This window comes from Neolamprologus multifasciatus, chromosome 12 (assembly GCF_963576455.1).
Source record: "Neolamprologus multifasciatus chromosome 12, fNeoMul1.2, whole genome shotgun sequence".
NCBI lineage: Eukaryota > Metazoa > Chordata > Actinopteri > Cichliformes > Cichlidae > Neolamprologus > Neolamprologus multifasciatus.
The window spans coordinates 25,371,690-25,387,529 of record NC_140450.1 but is presented as its reverse complement, the minus strand read 5'-3'; the positions used below and the strand labels follow the sequence as shown (position 1 = coordinate 25,387,529).

Below are 15,840 nucleotides of genomic sequence, written 5' to 3'. Positions count from 1 at the left end.
CTCAGTATGCGACCATGGTGACAAACTGTATACAGGCAACAACAACAAAAAATGGCTACACAAACAAAAAATGATACACACATTTTGAGAGGAGCTCAAAAGGAAAAAAATATACCAGAATAGGGACTATACCCCCAGTTTTTTCCTTTATTTCCAGTTCCCCCATTCAGTTCTCATGGATCAGACGCTTAATCATACAGTTTTATTTTAATTTTCAGCTTAGTTTTACTGGCTACATACATGCACATAGTAATTTTATCTGTCGTGTAACCATAGGGACCCCCACCCCCCGGGAACCCTGTGGATTAAAAAATGGGTGGAGCCCAGTGGGGAACCCCTTTCAGCTGGAGCTGTGCCTTTAAGAAGCAGTCAGTCAGGGCAGTGCATGTTAGTTTTATTCGTCTGTGCACCTTCTGCTCCATCACCAGACGATGTACGCCGGTAACTCGCCACAGCTCAGGACCCGCAGCAGCACCGATGACGCATCTTGAACAGCGACGGTAAAGCAATCGTTGACTTTTTTAAATGGCATTGCGGTCGTTTATCATTACAAACGGAGCGTGGATCAGAAACTCACACCTATCTGTGGAAAGTGTGATGTAGCGCCGCATTTCGTCCACATCCAGGAGAGAGGCAGGGCGATGCACTGGTGCGATCCTCTCTCTGCCTGCGTTTCCATTTTGTTCTAAATTATTAATTTGGCATTTAAAAGGACGCACATTCAATCATCCGCCTGATCTTATTTGATGGTGGATAAGCACGCTTTCATACGTGTAATGTAAACGGCTGCGGCTGTAGTAGACAGCGGTCTTATTTGTAGAGGGGAATAAAGCGTTACGTAATTATAATGGAGGCATCCTGTTGTCGCCATATGCCGATCGAGGCCAGGAGTCGGATGTTGCACCGCCCAGAGCGATAGGAGAAATATCTGGAAGTACTGAAACAAAGACTAAATATATCAAAAATAATCTGTAATATTTTTTTTTCTTGCTCTCTTTTCCAACTCTGTTTGATGTTGTAATTTTACACATCAGTGATACCTTTTAGATGACGTGGACTGGCCCACCGTGTTAAGAGGGTAGTGCCACTCACTATAGACTCTTGGTTTAAAGGAGAAAAACATGAAAGCAAATAAAAAGGTAAAGATTTAAAGATATTACAAACATCTGGCTGATGATCCTGGTTATCAGCTGGTATGAGATCTAAAGCTTTTTGTTTTTGTAGATTGTAGAGCATAGGGTGACAAAATGTTGTGTATAAAAATGTAAGAAACTGAAGTTTAACTTCATGTATGTAACTTTTTTTGTCCAGTATCTCTATGGCCCTTCTGTGATTGGGAGCAGGACCTATATTCAGATATGTTATGATTTTAAGCTGTATGAATGAAGATATTGTCAAATGTAAATGCAGGACCTTAAAAATCTCTATAGATATTATTTTTCAAGGACATGGACATAATTTCTTTAAAGGTACAGCTTGAAAGAGAACTTTGTGTCCAAAGTGGCATTGTACACATAATATGCATCAGCTGCTTCGTGAAAAATAAACATAATTAGTCACGAAATGCAAATTGCTTTTTTACAGGTCCTCTTCATAAGCAGGTAATGGATCCAGTGTGACTGCTGCACCACTATCCTGCCCAGCTGGCCTTCCAAACCCTTTAGCTATGGCAACCTGTCAGAGAGGCTGTGCGCCAGCGGTGCGCCTTTGTCAGAAACTGAACCGCCTCAAGACACTAGAAGATGACATGATGGCCACGTCCCTCAAACGCTGCCTCTCCACCCTGGACCTGACGCTGTTGGGTGTCGGTGGAATGGTGGGCTCCGGCTTGTATGTTCTGACAGGAACGGTGGCCAAAGACACAGCCGGGCCCGCTGTCATCATATCTTTCGTCTTCGCAGGTATTGCTTCCTTATTGGCTGCCTTTTGCTACGCTGAGTTCGGAGCGCGCATTCCCAAAACGGGATCCGCCTACATGTTTACTTACGTCTCTGTCGGGGAGGTGTGGGCCTTTCTCATTGGCTGGAATGTGATTCTGGAGAACATGATCGGTGGGGCTGCGGTGGCTCGTGCCTGGAGCGGCTATCTAGACTCCATTTTTAACCACGCCATCCAGAATTTCACAGAGACGCACATTATGCAGTGGAACGTTCCCTTCCTCGCGCATTACCCTGACCTGCTCGCGGCAGGAATTCTGGTGGTTGCCTCATTTTTCATTTCCTTTGGCGTCCAAGTGTCCTCTTACCTCAACCACATCTTCTCCACCGTTAGTATGGGGGTTATTGTTTTCATCCTGGTCTTTGGCTTTGTGCTCGCTGAGCCAGCCAATTGGAGCCAGGGGCAAGGGGGCTTTGCACCTTACGGCATGTCGGGAATACTGGCAGGTTCGGCTACATGTTTTTATGCGTTTGTGGGCTTTGATGTAATTGCTTCCTCAAGTGAGGAGGCAAAGAATCCACAGAAGGCTGTCCCTATCGCCACTGCTATCTCCCTTGGATTGGCAGCAACAGCCTACATCCTGGTCTCCACAGTGCTTACGCTGATGGTACCCTGGCATACACTGGACCCCAACTCGGCTCTGGCAGATGCCTTTTTCCGCCGTGGTTATAGTTGGGCTGGAATTGTTGTGGCAGTCGGCTCCATATGTGGTGAGTTTGATTTAAATGCTTGTTGGTGCATTATGTTTACCAGGTGTATTGATTTATCAGTGCCATATTTTGACTTGTGTCCTCTTTGTTCCACTTTCTAGCCATGAACACTGTGCTGCTCTGTAATCTCTTCTCCCTCCCTCGGATTGTGTATGCCATGGCAGAGGATGGATTGTTCTTCTCCATTTTTGCAAGAGTCAATCCCATCACCAAGGTTCCTGTTAATGCTATTCTAGTGTTTGGAATCCTCATGGCCACCATGGCTCTCATCTTTGACCTGGAGGCCTTGGTTCAGTTCTTGTCCATCGGAACTCTCCTGGCTTACACCTTCGTGGCAGCGAGTGTTATCGTGCTGCGCTTCCAGCCCGAGAAAACCAGCTCCAAGGGAACGCCTTCTACATCTCCCATCCCCAACAACGAGCCTTCCCCTGCCCCCTTGGAATCTCAGACCATATCTGAGGACAGCGAGGAGCCAAAGCAGTACGAGTCCTTCTCAGACAAACTCCAGTTGGTAGAAAGGCAGAAGCAAAAAGAGAGGCGTGGCGTGGGGCAGCTGAAGGCGTGCTGGGAACCGTACCTGGACAGGCTGCTGGGGGACTGTGAGCCGGGTGAGGTGGTGGCCTTCTGTGTGCTCACTTTGATAGTGAGCTCGGTGTCCCTCTGTGTTGTGCTAGAATTTGGAAGGAAACAGCTGCAGCTGCCATTGTGGAGCTTCACAATGCTTCTGGTGATTTTTAGCTTAGCCTACATTCTCAGCCTTGCTATTATATGGGTCCATGAGCCACAAAGAAACAACAAAACATTCCAGGTAAGCTTTTACAGACATTTTCAAGTCTATATTAAAAAGAAGGAAAAACTGTACTGCTTAGAGACTGACAGAGTGTTTATTTTTATATAGGTACCTCTGGTTCCATTGACTCCAGGTGCCAGTATCCTCTTTAATGTATTCCTCATGATGAAGCTCAGCCTTCTAACCTGGATTCGATTCACTGTGTGGATTGCCATAGGTAAGAGGACATCAGAACTTATGCAGAAAATATTGGGGCCACTAAAAGATTTCAGTATATTCCTCCAAAAATATATATTTTTGCCCAACTTAAACTTTGGGCAAATAGATTTACTTTTACACAGCCGGCTCCTGCAACTATCTATCCGCACAAACACTGGCCGTCTGTGTTATCTCAGGAAGTAGTTTGAATACGCTACCATAAAACATCTGCCTTTTGTTTCACGTGAACTTAATGCAACCTACACAAGTTTTACAATAAAAGGCTGGTAATAAAAGATCTTCTGTTCTCTTAGGAAGCAGAAAAACCTTTTATTATCAGTCCTCTGCAGATTTAGGAACTGGTCAAACAGCTTTTTAATGTCCCGTCTGTCAGTGGGAATCACTTGGAAAGCGTAATTAGCTTTATTAGCTTAAGGCTTCTCTGGGCCACTAAACTGTTTAAACTTCCCTGTCACACTGTTGCAAGTTAACAAGATACACACGTGTGGGATATTACTGTTGACAGAGCTTCTGGCTAAATTCTCACTCCCTTGAGGCAGGAATGGATACTTATCTCCCATAATGTAATTATGGAGTGTTTTTTCTTTTTTTTTCTTTTTTTTTAAATTTAACTCAAAAGTACTCTTTTGCTAAAGTACTATTCATAATATTAGGCTATTTAGATCATTACTGGTTCACTGATGTAACTACTACATCAGAGGAAGAGCAGAATGGCAGAAGTCAACTTTTCAATCTGCTCCCTTTGCTTACAGTTGGAGAAATACTTATTTGAACCCCTGCAGAATTTCTAAGTTTGATCACTTAAACAGTATCTCATTTTTATGCTTTGATTTTAATAGAGAGGGTAAGAATATCAACCAGAAATCCAGAAAAAGAACACATTACACAAAACTTGTAAATTGATTTGTGTGTCATTGCGTGTTATACAAGGTTTTACAAAAATTCAACCCTGTGCAGTTGTTTAACCCTGGAGAACCCATGCTGTCAGATCCGGCCCCATTGGTTTACTAGGGAAACCATGGGGTCAAATCTGACCCCATGGGTTCTCCAGGGTTAAAAGAAAGATTTAGCTACAGAGACTGTAACAGGCTGTAAACACAATCTTTTTGGCTGTTAATAATAGGTCTCTAAGGAGATTGGCTTACTTTACTCAAAGGAGAGCTAGCCTCAAGTGGCCATTTGAGAAACTGCAGTTCTCGACATTTCTGAACTGGCCTCATTTTTCACACTCAGAAGTTGCAAGTGCATTAAAAACTAAGTGAAAGCTACCCCTCAAAACTAATAATAGTTGCATTAACTTTAGCTCTGTGTGGTGTTAACTGCACAGAGCATTGCTAACAATCACTTATTAGCGATTGTTATCAATGCTAACCCTTCTATGTGGCCAAATGATTGTAAACCTTTATACAGCTATACAGTAAACTTTCAGATCTTTTATACAGTCACTGATGTGACGACGTTGATTGAATGTAACAACCTGCAGGCTTTGCATTTGAGCGTACATTAGCATGCTGACTGTAGTATTTGTCTTAAAATTGCCATCAGCATTCCTATAAGCAAGCCTGGCCATCTAAGATGGACGATAACTACAATGTCAGTTCATTTGAAAATTGTAACGTCACTTCTAGTAGATCAACTACACTTAAGTAGATTAAATAATAAATTTCTCTCATACATACACCTTCATCTTCTGCATCAAACACATGGACAAAAAAAGAGCCATTTTGTAGCTGTGTGCTGTTATGTAGAGTCAAATTCTTGCTCTAGCTTTTTTCCATCTTGTCTCTCGCACAGGTCTTTTTGTGTATTTCGGTTACGGGATCTGGCACAGCAAGGAGGGAATACGGGAGCTGCAGCCCAAAGACATGGCCGCACGCTATGTGGTGCTACCCAGCGGCAGCCTGGTAGAGACAGTGCAGTCCGTTCAGCCCGATAGTCAGCTGGACACCTCAGCGCACCACATCGACAGCCCCGCTGCCTCAGCAGACGAGGAGTGCAACAGAAAGAGATAATGTGTGACCAGTCGTAATCATTAAAACTGCCCGGTGTGTTGTCGCCCAGTCATATGCTGTACCATAACTAGTGTACTATCTGCATCTCACTCCCTTTAGCACGTGACAGGCTATACTCGTTGCTCTGCAAATGTATGCACACCACAGTCTGGGGGATGCACTCCTTCTGTCTTATTGTGAAGCCTATTTGTATATCTTGTAATATTCAAATGTACAGTAGTACAGAGCTTTATTAATGTCCTGTAAACATTAAGCATCAAAATTGTGTTACATGCCCTAAGACCAGCTCTTTTCTGGCAACCTTGCCAGTTTGTCAGATTCCACATGGTTGTACGTTATATATGGTGCTTTCTTTGTGACAAACAGTGGAGGTTTTTTTTTTAATGTTACCACAGCAGTGGAGCTGCAAAACCAATGTCTCCTCTTTTTGCTAACAAAGTGGAATATCATTTAATTCAGTTAATGCATTGTTTCCTGTTTGTTGTAATTTGAACAGAGAAAAGCACAGAGTTCAGTTTTTTCCTTTATCAGATTGAGATTCTTCTCCCCAGAACCGGCTTTTGCTATTTGGTAATATATAGACTTCCCCAAGTATTTTTCTTTAGGACAAAGTATTTAATCCTATAATATAAGTAATACTCTATGTATTTATTTTTCGAGTTTTACTAGTTATACTATTATTTTACACATTAGCTTAGCCATTCTTGTCTCTGTTATTTTTATGTGTCACTCATACATTCTGCATGTACTTCTATTGGTCTATAATCAGTAATTAGCTGGTTGAACACTTCAGTTGTTCTGTTAAATCTCCTAAATCTCATCCCATGACCCACTTCTTTCTTTCGTGTCACTGATCTTGCACTCTGAGTCTTTTTCTCATCCACCTTTTAGTCAGCAGCCCCTTTCACTTATCCCCCTGTCAGCATGAGATTATGTAACAAAGCACACCGATTGTTGAGACAAGCTGGGAAAATGTTGATATATTAATATCAGTGGAAACCTATCAAAGGGGAGTCTTCACACAAATACTGCAGTCACTGGTCGTTACGTTAAATTGGGATCTGCAGCGCTCCCCCGAGGGCCTCCATAATCCCGGCAGATTTACTGCGGTCCCTGTCGCCAGTCTGCAGCTTGACCTAGATTAGGGAAAGTCGCATATGTGAGAGCGCTCACATCAGATGGATAGCATTCCCACAGTTTACACTTGTGTCAATAATTGAATTTAAGCGAGCTTTTATTTCTCAATCACATATGTTACTCTGTGTATTAAAAAAACAAGTTTATTCTGATTTTATTCTTCTCAGCTTATGTTTGCATGTGTTACACAAGAAACCAATGGCCTTAAACATGTTGTAGTCAATGTATATTGATGTCCAAAGCGAAAACACTCAGTCTGAATGGTTCAGTTATTTATTTGTCTGATGGAGAGAAACTGTTATACTGCACACCATGCTTTGAATTATTAAACCAAAACACAAACATAGGTAAGAATGTACACTAGGAGGCATTTGGCATAGTTTTAAAAAAGGAGTCAGGTTCAAGAGAATTTTGTACAACTTTGCACAGTTTGCAATCTACTGTCTTGTAATTTTGTGTCAGTGTTCTGCTTTTAATGTCAGCCCAGTAATAGATATTCATACTGTGGTGCTTTTTTAAGCTGAACGTTCTCACAGTTATAAATGGTCCAAATCTTTTCTTACTTCTGAGTAGTATTGTACTCTGTTCTCTGCACAAGTCTCAAATCTTCTTCTTATCAAGTCTGTTGTGGTGAATGTCTATGTAAAATGCAAAAGACTAAAAAATAAATGTTTTGAAGCAGCATTTACAAAAAAAAAAAAAAACTGTGCAGAGTTTGATTTCAGGCGTTGTCTCTTAGAGAATCGCATCCATGTGGTATTCACATCCTTTTGTTGTTTATAATAATCATAATAATACATTTTATTTGTAGCCGCCTTTCTAAAACCCAAGGTCACTGTACAGAGCATACAAGATAAACAGTAAAAGGATAAACAGGTATTATACAACAATTGCAGTCAATGTTAAAAAGAGTAGGCTAGTTTCAACAGATGAGGGTTTAAACATCTATTCAGGGTTTTGATTTTTGACTTGAATAAGAATAAGAGAAGAGAGCCAGTATTCTGGAGGATATGAATTCCAAAGTTGGGAAGCAGAGTGGCTGAAATCTCTGTTCCCCATAGTGGTGAAACAGGCAAAGGGAAAATTAAGGTGAATGGCGGATGAAGACCTAAGGGAATGAGTGGGGCCAGGTTATGGATACATTTGAAAGTGAGAAGCAATATTTAGAAAGAGAATCTACAGGCAGCCAGTGAAGCTGTCGAAGAACAGGGTTGATATGCTTTCTGGATGGTGTGCGAGTTATGATCCGGGCTGCAGAATTCTGGAGGAGTTGGAGTTTGTGAAGAGATTTGTTAGGGACACCAAAGAGAAGAGAATTCCAGTAATCAACTCGAGAAGTGACAAGGCTATGGACAAGGACAGCAGCAGCATGTGGGGTGAGGAAAGGACGGAGACGACTGATGTTGCGTAAGTGGAAGTAAGTAGACCGGGTGATGTGATTAATAAGAGACTGAAATGACAAAGTGTTGTCGAGGTACTTGTGGAAGAGTTGTCAATATTAATGGAAAACTTGTGGGATTTGGTTAGAGTGGAAGCTGTGCTGATGAGTGGATCTTCAGTTTTATTACTATTGAGTTTGAGAAAATTGGTGGAGAATCATGTTTTAACCTCCATGAGGCAGTCACAAAGTGAGATGGGTGGAAGGGTGAAATTGGGTTTGGAAGAAATATACAGCTGAGTGTCATCTGCGCAGCAGTGAAAGTTAATATTGTATTTCCTAAATATGTGACAGAGTGTAAGCATGTAAATAATCAATAAACGAGGCCCCAATACTGAACCCTGGGGCATGCCAGCAGAAACAGGAAATGAACTTGTGAGATTTAGGTTGAATGAACTGAGTGTGACTTGAGGTGAACCAGGCAAGTGGGCATGACTAGTGCCAATGAATGCTTGTGTCCAGCCAAAAGCACAAGATAAGAACTACAATTACATCAGTAAGCAATACTGACATGATTGTTTATGAAATGGAGGAAAAATCAAAGCACAAACAATTTGAGGAAGAACCTAAGCTTACAAATGGTTTATAGGCTTAACTATGCTACGGTGGGGAATAAATGTCAAAGTAACACTCAGTTCAGTTGAATTTTATTTATATTGTGCTAAATCACAACAGTCACCTAATGGATATTTACATTGTAAGGTAAAGACCATACTATAATAGCATGCAAAACCTCACAAGACAATCCCTTCCCAACAGTGGGAAAGCAAAGCTGCCTTTTGGCAGGAAGAAACCTCCTGCAGAATCAGACTGAGGGAGAGGCAGCCATCTGTCGCAAACAGCTGTAGGGGAGAGGAAGCAGACCGGACATCCACATCACAACCACAAAATTGTGAAATGTGATGGATTTCTCTGAATCAGTTAAAAACAATTGTTTCTATAATATGCCAAAATCATGTACCAGCACATGTGTTTATGCAGAAATGGTGTAAATGGTGGCTGATCTTAAGTGATTTTAAGTGATTGCACTTGCATGCTTTAATGCGACAAGCTAAGTGTGGTATCGCAAGAAATTAGTTGTTTATATAAATATTTGGGTATGCATAATAGTTATTATTCATAGATACCTACATCCTAAGTTCCTGTTATTCATCTGAAAGAAACAGATAGAATGAGTGTGTCGTTACAATGGTAATGCTAGAAGAAGCAGTATAGGTTCTGTGTTACATTAATGTTGTAAGAAAGTGGGAAAGTGTCCTGTAGGAGGTAGTAAAATGGACACTGATGTTCTGAACATGTACTGAAAAGAAGGTTCAGTAACCAAGTCGCAACGATACTCTGGTGTAAGACTCAGTTATTTTATTTTTATTTTTGAAGATGCAACACTAAGCAACTTGAGCTCAATAGTGACATGACAATAAGCCTAATTCTAAGATGTTGAATTGAATCGCTTCCCAATGTAGGTACTCTTGCACTCATTTTAGCTATGACCAGGGCTGGACTGGGACAAAAAATCAGCCCGGGCATTTTGACTAGAGACCGGCCCACCAGGTATTATAGGAAAAACCATAAAGCCTTTGAATGAAAACAAACGTTGTTGTGACAGTGATGTACACTGTCTTGTTAGTACATATATATCAATCTAATAAACTTAAACCTACACCATCCTCCCTATTCTGGTATTCTAAACAGTACTTAGCCGAAACCCAAAGACTGCTTGGTTGAGTTAACGTCCTGAACTATCTACAACATATGGTGGAAACCTGAAATTAAGACAGAGCAGACTAGAGGTAAGACATGACCATTACTGAATATTAAAAATAATAAATGACAGATTTAGTGATAATTTTCATAAACTATTTATTTACCACATCAATAAACAGCATGGCAGGGCAAAATATGTTTTCTAACATGGCAACCTTTAAAAAGTGAAAGGAGACAGAAAGACAGGTGAGAAAGAATAAAACTTAACTGACTTTTTGATGGCATTTTACACAAAGTACTAGTACAGTATCTAGAAAATGTGGGAAAATACTGGCATCATGTACAGTACTTTCTTCGGAAGAAAGTATGTTGGGACCCTGAAAAAAAACTTACTGGATTTCTATACATTTGACATCAGATGAAAACTTTGGTTGTAAGATTCGGATAATTATTTGTTAAAAGCTAGAAATTTTAAATGAGAATAAGAAAGAAAAGTATTTCTTTGTGCCCCCCTTTCCCTTTAATGCTCTACCTGGCCCCATGGCAAAACTTTGCTAGACCCGCCCCTGCACAGTTACCAGCTGTCAGCTACATAGAAAAGGATCCTGGTGTAAGTTGTCTCTCAGAAACAGTTCATAGCTTTCCTTCAACCCATTCATGTCACCTAAAAGGTGAACCTGTTTCTCCATCACCTGTTCAGCTCTGATGATTCAGTAAGGACATCTCCTGGTTTCTTCTTCATGTTTTCCTCTCACCAGATAACCAAACCGATATCATGACCAGCAGCTTTTACAGCTCCAACAAACATCAGCTGATACTAGAAAGTAATATTAAATAAATTCTAACAACAGCTTATCAAGTTTAAAGGCGCTGCTGCTGTTTAACCCGACCTCCACTAGTTTCCTCTTTCTGGCGCAAAGCGGGAGATAAACAAGCAAGAGAGACAGGAGAGAGGCGGCAGAAACGCGATCAGCTGATCATTGATCAGTTTCACGATTGAAGTAGCAGCAGGAGAGGGAGGGGGGAGAATGAGAGAAGAAGAGGCAGCTGACAGCGTAAAGACACAGAATAACTCCAGCTTTTTGTCTTTTTTTTTTTTATTGTAGCTGAAGTACGGGACAAATCGCATTTATTTTCATCTCAATACAAAACGCATACTATTAACTCTGAATACCAGAGGATTCCGTTTTTTACAGGATGGTAGGCAACTCTACTAACTAACCATATGAATAAGATAAAGTTCACCAATAACATCATAGCACCCACCCAACTGTATAGAAACTCTGTCATGCTAGCTAGTACACAGTACAAGTTATTGTAACTGACTGTAAGAAGTTAGCACAACGAAAATAAACTACACCAAAACTTGGTTTATATCTGACCCAGATAGACTGCAGGTCATAACTTCTTACCTGAAGCTCATTTCACCTGACAGTCGGACCGGCAGCCGCCTTGGGTCTCTCCACCTCCGCCTCCCCTTTCCCCCATCCACCTGCTGGCCTCCACCACTTGCTAATTTTACTGAATCTGTGAAAGCTCCACCATAGCCACTACCAAACAATTGAGTTATTTTTACACGTCTGCCAGCATCTGTCCAATCCCCACCTTTCACTTTGTTTTCACTGGCCCGATGGCCAGTCCAGCTATGCTGATGGGGACTGTGAGGGTTTGCAGTTAAATTCCTGCTCTTACAGGATCAGTGAGTGTCTGTTTAAAGATTATTAACATACTTTTACATCACTATGGAACACCAGCATTTCTGCAGCGGACAGAACCCCCTGCCTTAATCTACCATGATGCTCTGTGCTATGTTGTCATGGCAATATGAAGTCAAATAAATACAAATGTAGAAAAATGCACATTTAAAGGAGGACAAGAAGACAGGCAACTGGAAGAGCTTTTGAAGCAGGAAAACTTTTCTGGATTTCTCTTATTTTAACTGGAAATTTTGCTAATACAAGTCAAGGAGGAAACAAGGAGGCAGGTTGGATTATATTTGAGGACAGGACGCATGAAGGAGAAGCATGAGGAGAAAACAGCAGAGCGATGGTGCAGAGCTAATCATGGATCAAGTCGAAGAAGCAAGCATCAAAACTGTGAGTAAACATAACACACAAAGAGTTAAAAATTACTGTGCTGATTAAGGAAACATTAAATTTGGTTAGTTTGGGGTCTCCAGCTTCAGGTTTGTGGCTTCAGTTACTCTCATAATTGAGGAAAGACAAAAAATGTTTCTTTTGAAAGGTTGTTGGAGGATTCTTACTGTAAGAAATATATGGATGTGCATCTGCTTTTATTTAAAAAAAAAAACAGTTGAATTTTATTTAGTCACATTGGAAAGGGAAAACTGGAGGATCAGGACAATAATGTGGCCAAATTTACTGTTTCCTTAATCAGATCAATAATTTTGATCTGAACTAGAAATGTTGAAATGGGTTATTTTCTTTCTTCTCTACTGATCACTGTGTTACATGGTTAGTTACTTGTCAGTCTACATGGTTAATGGTACTTTTAAAAAATGCAGTTTATTCGGAATTTTGTAGAAAAAGGCTCTGCACCTGTGAAAAACAAATCCAAACCCCCAAAATCACTGTAGATCAGAGTAGCTAAGCTCTGGTTAACTGCAATTATATTACAGGAGATTAAAAATATTAGGATGATTGAAAGAAACAAAGATTGCTTTAAGGTCTGAAGATTTGACTTTCCTTTTGTAAGAGATGAAAACTAATCCATGTGTGACACTGAGAAAAAACTGAAAGCTAAAAAGATCTGGAGGTCCAAGTGTTGTTATAAAAATGTGCAAACTTGATTTAATGACATTAGAAAGAAAAAATGGAATGTTTAAAAAGGTAATATATAAAAATGATTTTTATATTACTTGAAAAAATGATGTTGGTTACTGCAGCTGTATTTGGAAAAACTGCTGGGTCACTAGTAAGATGAGATTTAATGTGATAAACTGAGGGAAGGTAATATAATCTGCACACTCACTATTATTGTTGTAATCCACACACCAGCAAATATTTTATCAAACATTAATCATAATTGGTGATCAATGCAAGTTTTAAGCAATTATATTTATTTGCATTCAAAACCAATTTACAAAATATAAAAAAGAATCTTGTTTTTTTTTTTAAGATAAAAAGACGTTTCTAACTGACTTCAGTTAGGTGAGCTGTAGAGGAGATTGATGAGCACGCAATAAAGTGAACTTGTTAGGGAGAGATTGCAATCAACTCAAATTTTGATGATAGACACAGATAAAAATGAGCATTTTTTTAGACACTGATGTGTGGACCAATCACATGATTATAAACCAGGTGAAAATTGACTTCAAACTTTTGAGCTGTAGTGTAGATTGATTACAATGATAGGGTATAATTATCTATTACAGAAGAATGTATAGAAGTATGAGGACAGAGAGACACTGTTAAAAGTTATGAGCTGTCTTGATGCAGAGAAAGTGGAGTTTGTCATCCTGGAGCTTCTGCCAAGATTGAATGATGCTCTGCCTCTGTGGTCAAGTTCAGACATAGGCTTTAAGCAACCATGAGCCACTGATAAGCGTGATAGATTAATAAGCATGTATAAAGTGGACTTGTTAAACAGCTCTGATAGGAGAAAGTCAATGAGCACGCAATAAAGTGGACTTGTTAGGGACAGTTTACCATCAGCCTTGATAAAGTTTAACTTCATTTGTATTGAAAGACAGACTTTAAAGAAGATTCTTATTTGAAACTGGTGATAAAATCCAGGTCAGATACAGTTACATACAAGCATACAGTACACACTACTGCTCAAAGGTCAGAGGTCAGTTAGAAAAGTCCCTGATTTTAATAGAAAATTGGCTTTAATGTAACATCACATGCAGTTTATCAGTAATGTTTCACAGCTTTAATCAAATCCTTCATCATCCATAAGTTGTGATGGAAAAATGTCTGCAAGCGTGCAGGAGCCCATTTTTAGAGACAATCACTCCTGTGTCATAATGTTCATTGAAGTTTATCAGGTCAGACGACCAACAGATGATAAGAAATATAATCTAACTAATTATTAGAGTTGAAAAGTACTTTGCTAATCAAAATTCAATGAGGTTAGGCTGGAGCTTGAGACGTTAACATAACAGGTTCAGTTTGTGATGCATGAAAGAAAATAAATCTTCTACAAATCTATTGGAGAATTCTGATTGTAAGAAATGAAAAATATTCAAAGAGTGAAACTGTTAAAAAAAGTGAAGATTTTGTGCAGCTGAGTGTTGCAGCCCCTTTAGAGGACAATGGAAACTTGGTTTCATGAGGTTAAAAACAAACACTGGGATGATCCAGACACATTTATTGTTTCTTTAATCACCACAATAGTTTCAGTTTGTGCAAAAATCTTTAAAAAGCTGTTTTGAGTGATAAGTTAGGCTTTAATGTGTTAAGCTTGCATTAGATAAGACAATGTACCACTGAACACAGGAGGGATTATTGCTGAAAATGGGTCTCTGAACACCTCTGTAGATATTCTATTAAAAATCATTCATGATTTGTGATCAGTGTTAATATTAAGCATTTATATGATTATTTTCATAAATTGCTGTGATTCAATCTGAAACCTAATTTGAGTCTATTCTGAAAACAAGACATTTCTAATTCACCTCAGACTTTTGAGCTGTAGTCTACATTGTAATGATAGTGTATGGTTATTGATTAGAGCAGATGATATGAGACTATCAGGAGAGACTGTTAAAAAGTTATGAGCTGTCTTGATGCAGAGAAAGTGGAGTTTGTCATCCTGGAGCTGCTGCCAAGATTGAATGATGCTCTGCCTCTGTGGTCAAGTTCAGACATAGGCTTTAAGCAACCATGAGCCACTGATAAGCGTGATAGATTAATAAGCATGTATAAAGTGGGCTTGTTAAACAGCTCTGATAGGAGAAAGTCAATGAGCACGCAATAAAGTGGACTTGTTAGGGACAGTTTACCATCAGCCTTGATAAAGTTTAACTTATTTTGTATTGAAAGACAGACTTTAAAGAAGATTCGTATTTGAAACTGGTGATAAAATCCAGGTCAGATACAGTTACATACAAGCATACAGTACACACTACTGCTCAAAGGTCAGAGGTCAGTTAGAAAAGTCCCTGATTTTAATAGAAAATTGGCTTTAATGTAACATCACATGAAGTTTATCAGTAATGTTTCACAGCTTTTAATCAAATCCTTCATCATCCATAAGTTGTGATGGAAAAATGTCTGCAAGTGTGCAGGAGCCCATTTTTAGAGACAATCACTCCTGTGTCATAATGTTCATTGAAGTTTATCAGGTCAGACGACCAACAGATGATAAGAAATATAATCTTACTAATTATTAGAGTTGAAAAGTACTTTGCTAAGCAAAATTCAATGAGGTTAGGCTGGAGCTTGAGACGTTAACATAACAGGTTCAGTTGGTGATGCATGAAAGAAAATAATTTTCTTCTACAAATCTATTGGAGAATTCTGATTGTAAGAAATGAAAAATATTCAACGAGTGAAACTGTTAAAAAAAGTGAAGGTTTTGTGCAGCTGGGTGTTGCAGCCCCTTTAGAGGAAAATGGAAACTTGGTTTCATGAGGTTAAAAACAAACACTGGGATGATCCAGACACATTTATTGTTTCTTTAATCACCACAATAGTTTCAGTTTGTGCAAAAATCTTTAAAAAGCTGTTTTGAGTGATAAGTTAGTCTTTAATGTGTTAAGCTTGCATTAGATAAGACAATGTACCACTGAACACAGGAGGGATTATTGCTGAAAATGGGTCTCTGAACACCTCTGTAGATATTCTATTAAAAATCATTCATGATTTGTGATCAGTGTTAATATTAAGCATTTATATGATTATTTTCATAAAATGCTGTGATTCAATC

At 39.4% G+C, this 15,840-nt stretch overlaps 1 protein-coding gene across 2 annotated transcripts; it reads left to right on the top strand.

Moving 5' to 3' along the window:
- The first annotated feature begins 24 nt into the window (after positions 1–24).
- slc7a4 (solute carrier family 7 member 4) lies at positions 25–7,527 on the top strand. Of its 2 annotated transcripts, XM_085179459.1 has the most exons (6): positions 25–500; positions 1,035–1,139; positions 1,585–2,648; positions 2,750–3,456; positions 3,547–3,655; positions 5,452–7,527. In XM_085179459.1, exons 3-6 carry the CDS (start codon positions 1,667–1,669, stop codon positions 5,667–5,669), a joined length of 2,016 nt encoding a protein of 671 aa, XP_085035585.1. In that variant the 5' UTR covers positions 25–500; positions 1,035–1,139; positions 1,585–1,666; the 3' UTR covers positions 5,670–7,527. The 2 variants fall into 2 exon arrangements, with proteins under 2 accessions (XP_085035585.1, XP_085035584.1); XM_085179458.1 differs by lacking the exon at positions 1,035–1,139.
- Positions 7,528–15,840: the final 8,313 nt, after the last annotated feature.